The following is a 4,133-nucleotide window of genomic DNA, read 5'->3' on the forward strand; positions in this document are numbered from 1 at the left end:
GGAGATTCTACTATTGTCTATTGGCCAATGATTTTACATTGCATATTCTTAAACCTCGCATTGTCCCTTTCGACGTGCTAGTTTAGAATTGTGATTATTGTTTGCAAGTATTATCTTTTGTAAGGATTGTTTACTAGCGCTATTGATGCGGTTGTTGGTACTTGGTACATACCGTAGTCGCTGACGACGGACTTTGTTGCCACTTGAACAGTAGAATAGAATATGCAGGCTACCACGATGGCTACTTGTTGTGCTCCGTTTGGTCGGTCAAATCATTATATGGCACGTACAGAGATAGTAGATTAGTAGTAGATACCTGCCCTGGATCGAGCTCACCTCATCGCGAAACCACCTTTTGCGCGGCTGCCGGCTGCGCTTCTACTCCATCTGTCCAAGAAGCTTCGCTGCCAGCCGCCGGCCGAGTCCAACAGTCCCACATGCACCTATAAGAACCACTCCACAATGGAAGGACGTTTCCTTGTACCAGAACACCAAAAGCCATCTGATCTCCACTCCTGCGAAGAGATCTAGCACATCGCCACATCCACACACACTTCCAGCTCCTCCAAATATTTCGCGCCACTTGCGGGCTCTGACGGTTTAGCTCCACTCCAGCCATGAGCTCCCGAATGGCCGGAGCAGCGCTCCTGCGCCACCTAGGCCCCCGCCTCTTCGCGGCCGAGCCGGTGACCGGGCTCGCGGCGAGGGGCGTCATGCCCGCGGCCGCGAGGATTCTCCCCGCACGGATGTCCAGCACGGCCGCGGAGGCCGCCAAAGAAGCTGCCGCGCCACAACAGCGCCAAAAGCCCGAGGCCGCGGCCGCGGCGCCGGAGGGGCAGGACAAGAAGGCCGTCGTCAGCTACTGGGGCATCGAGCCGCGAAAGCTCGTGAAGGAGGACGGCACGGAGTGGAGGTGGTTCTGCTTCAGGGTGAGCTCTTGATCTGCTCTACACATTTGCACGGGCGGGTTCTAATTTGTGATGGTCGCCGTTTGAATGTTTGCTTTTTCGTCGATTCATGTACGTGCAGCCATGGGACACGTACAGAGCGGACACGTCGATCGACATGAAGAAGCACCACGAGCCGAAGGCGCTGCCGGACAAGCTGGCCTACTGGCTGGTCAAGTCGCTGGTCGTGCCCAAGCAGCTCTTCTTCCAGCGCCGGCACGCCAGCCACGCGCTGCTGCTGGAGACGGTGGCGGCCGTGCCGGGCATGGTGGGCGGCATGCTGCTCCACCTGCGCTCGCTGCGCCGCTTCGAGCACAGCGGCGGCTGGATCCGCGCGCTGCTGGAGGAGGCCGAGAACGAGCGGATGCACCTCATGACGTTCCTGGAGGTGGCGCAGCCCAAGTGGTGGGAGCGCGCGCTCGTGCTCGCCGCGCAGGGCGTCTACTTCAACGCCTACTTCGTCGCCTACCTCGCCTCGCCCAAGTTCGCCCACCGCTTCGTCGGCTACCTCGAGGAGGAGGCCGTGCACTCCTACACGGAGTACCTCAAGGACCTCGAGGCCGGCATCATCGACAACACGCCGGCGCCGGCCATCGCTATCGACTACTGGCGCCTCCCCGCCGATGCCAGGCTCAAGGACGTCGTCGCCGTCGTGCGCGCCGACGAGGCGCACCACCGCGATGTCAATCACTTCGCATCGGTACGGCGCGGGCTTAGTGGCTTGCAAGAATCCGCCTACTTTTTGTTCGGCCAATCTGAACTAATTGATCGGTTTCTTTGGATTGCAGGACATCCATTACCAGGGCATGAAGCTGAGGGACACGCCTGCGCCTCTCGGCTACCACTAATTAGTCAACGTGGCCTGCTAGTTTAGCAATGTCGCCTGTATTACGGGTCGGTCATGATGTTAATTAACCTACTGCCTTATTTGTGATCAATTTGTCTGCATTATTTGTGTATAAATAAATAATATAGTTGTGTCACGTGCTAATCGATCGAGTCTGATTTAAAAATAGTAATCGGTATTGTGTGAAAGCAGCAGCAACGTGTAGATGTAATGTAGATCGAGTCTGACTTAAAACAAATTTCCTATATATCGGAACCAAACCCAAATTGCTGTAGCCTCTCATATTTATCAGCAGCAGGTCCACACGAACACAAACAGAAGGCATAATTGCTTGGAACTCGACTTCTATCCATGTAGACGGCTGATAAATATGCGGGCCTGCAGCAGCTTGGGTTTGCATCTGGTGTGCAGTGAATTTCTTCCACCTCGCTAATAAACATAGAGAAGAAGATTATCCAAACAAAAAAATGGGATTCAACTCAATATGAACCTATTCCATCGAGGTGATTCCTTAAACTAAGAGTGGAATACATGGTGTGCATTATAATTTAGTGATTCTCTAAGCACTCATGTATCTACTCACTTGTATTGTTTCTTAGCTCCCACACAAGAAAAATGATGTTGGAGGTGATATTTATAGCCCCAATGTCAAAAATGATCGTTGGAACAAAGCAGATTTTTCTGTGTAGCACTAGACTGTTGGAACCGGACCGCCGACACATGGCGTGTCCGTCGAGGCCACCCGCACACACGGTGCACCCATCCAGGCTGTCGGGCCGCGATACACGCGCCCGCACGTATACCAGCGGACTCTAGGTCTCTTGGGCCAACACTCCCCCAAAAAGCTATTAGGGGGTTGCACCCTCAACCATATAAATCATGCTTTTCCACTCTCACCAGACAATGTGGGACTATTCTCAACAATCTCCCCCTCACACATTGTGAGCCGAGATTTGTCTGAGAATGCACTAGACCAACCTGGCTCTGATACCAATTATTGGAACCGGACCGCCGACACATGGCGTGTCCGTTGGGGCCACCCGCACACACGGCGCGCCCATCCAGGCTGTCGGGCCGCGACACACGCGCCCACACGTATAGCAGCGGGCTTTAGGTCTCTTGGGCCAACACTCCCCCAAAAGCTAGCCTATTAGGGGGTTGCACCCTCAACCATATAAACCATGCTTTTCCACTCTCACCAGACAATGTAGGACTATTCCCAACATAGACATGTCTGGTGACTATAACGGACACGTCAGCTAGCAGTTGTGAATAGTTGTTGTCCATCGTTGAGTTTACAATATCTAGTGTTAACATTGGTGTCACACAGAACATATTTGGTGAGTTTAACCTGGGTTGGTTGCATTTGCAACCTCTTTGAGTACCATGCCTAATGTGGTATCCAATGTACCACTTAACATGTCTCGTACATTGTAAACCTATATGTACATGCTATAGGTCTTACTGAATACCTGTCTAGTGTGGTGTCCAGTGTTATATACATTGCACACTTAAGTGTTTGGCGTACTCAGTTTTCTAGCCCTTCTTCAACACCATAATACATGTCTGCTGCTTCATCTGGTGCACTACTAGACACGTCTGGTGCTGCTCTATAGCCTATTTCTATATTTCTGCATGTTTCTTTTGTTATGCTTTTTTTGTCTTATATCTTGGACTCTTGCATAATATCCATAGGTATTCAATGAGTCTTATAATCTCTTGCTTTGAGGTGTTGATTTTCTTGATCTTCATGTTGCCTTCATCCAAGTCCATGTTGCATCCTATGAACTATATTCATAAACACTAGAACACATCATTAGTTCAAATGGGTGTTTTGATCATCAAACACCAAAACTCTTAATAAAATGGGCCACAATCCATCTTCCTTACCATCTCCCCCTTTTTAGTGATTGATGACAACACAACCAAAGCACGCAAATAATCAAATATAAAAAGTAAAAAAATCTACTCTCTAGGACGTATGTGCAAACGCAAGATTCATATAATATTAAAAGATACCAAGTGATAGCTTACACTTTAAAGAATTTCTTACTTATGCAAATTATCCCCATATTGTGGTATTCTAGACGTAACCCCCCCTAACTCCATAAACTACATCCTTCCTACCAACAACCAAAACCCATAAAAAAGATACTTATAGAAGACAATACCCAATATTTCATGAGGTAGTATAACTTCATTGGGAGAAGATCTCGACATTGATGATCTAAGGCTCCGGGCGAACAGTTTCTCTCAATCACTACACCACTGCTCTATTGGTTATCTCGTGTGACACACGAATGGCCTCAACAAGAAGGCTTATCCCTACAAGCACAATT

General features: G+C 49.6%; 1 protein-coding gene across 1 annotated transcript; it reads left to right on the forward strand.

The window, feature by feature from the left end:
• Window positions 1-480: 480 nt before the first annotated feature.
• On the forward strand, window positions 481-2,036 carry LOC100281353 (uncharacterized). Its single transcript, NM_001154271.2, has 3 exons — window positions 481-929; window positions 1,030-1,647; window positions 1,736-2,036. Exons 1-3 carry the CDS (start codon window positions 618-620, stop codon window positions 1,793-1,795), a joined length of 990 nt encoding a protein of 329 aa, NP_001147743.1. The 5' UTR covers window positions 481-617; the 3' UTR covers window positions 1,796-2,036.
• Window positions 2,037-4,133: the final 2,097 nt, after the last annotated feature.

The sequence above is a fragment of the Zea mays genome, chromosome 2 (genome assembly GCF_902167145.1).
Source record: "Zea mays cultivar B73 chromosome 2, Zm-B73-REFERENCE-NAM-5.0, whole genome shotgun sequence".
Classification (NCBI taxonomy): Eukaryota; Viridiplantae; Streptophyta; class Magnoliopsida; order Poales; family Poaceae; genus Zea; species Zea mays.

Bases quoted from the DNA above. Each gene is read 5' to 3' on its own strand.
- LOC100281353 (NM_001154271.2), top strand. From the start codon at position 618: ATGAGCTCCCGAATGGCCGGAGCAGCGCTCCTGCGCCACCTAGGCCCC. The intron at 930-1,029 runs GTGAGCTCTTGA...ATGTACGTGCAG, and splicing joins GGAGGTGGTTCTGCTTCAGG to CCATGGGACACGTACAGAGC. The intron at 1,648-1,735 runs GTACGGCGCGGG...TTTGGATTGCAG, and splicing joins ATGTCAATCACTTCGCATCG to GACATCCATTACCAGGGCAT.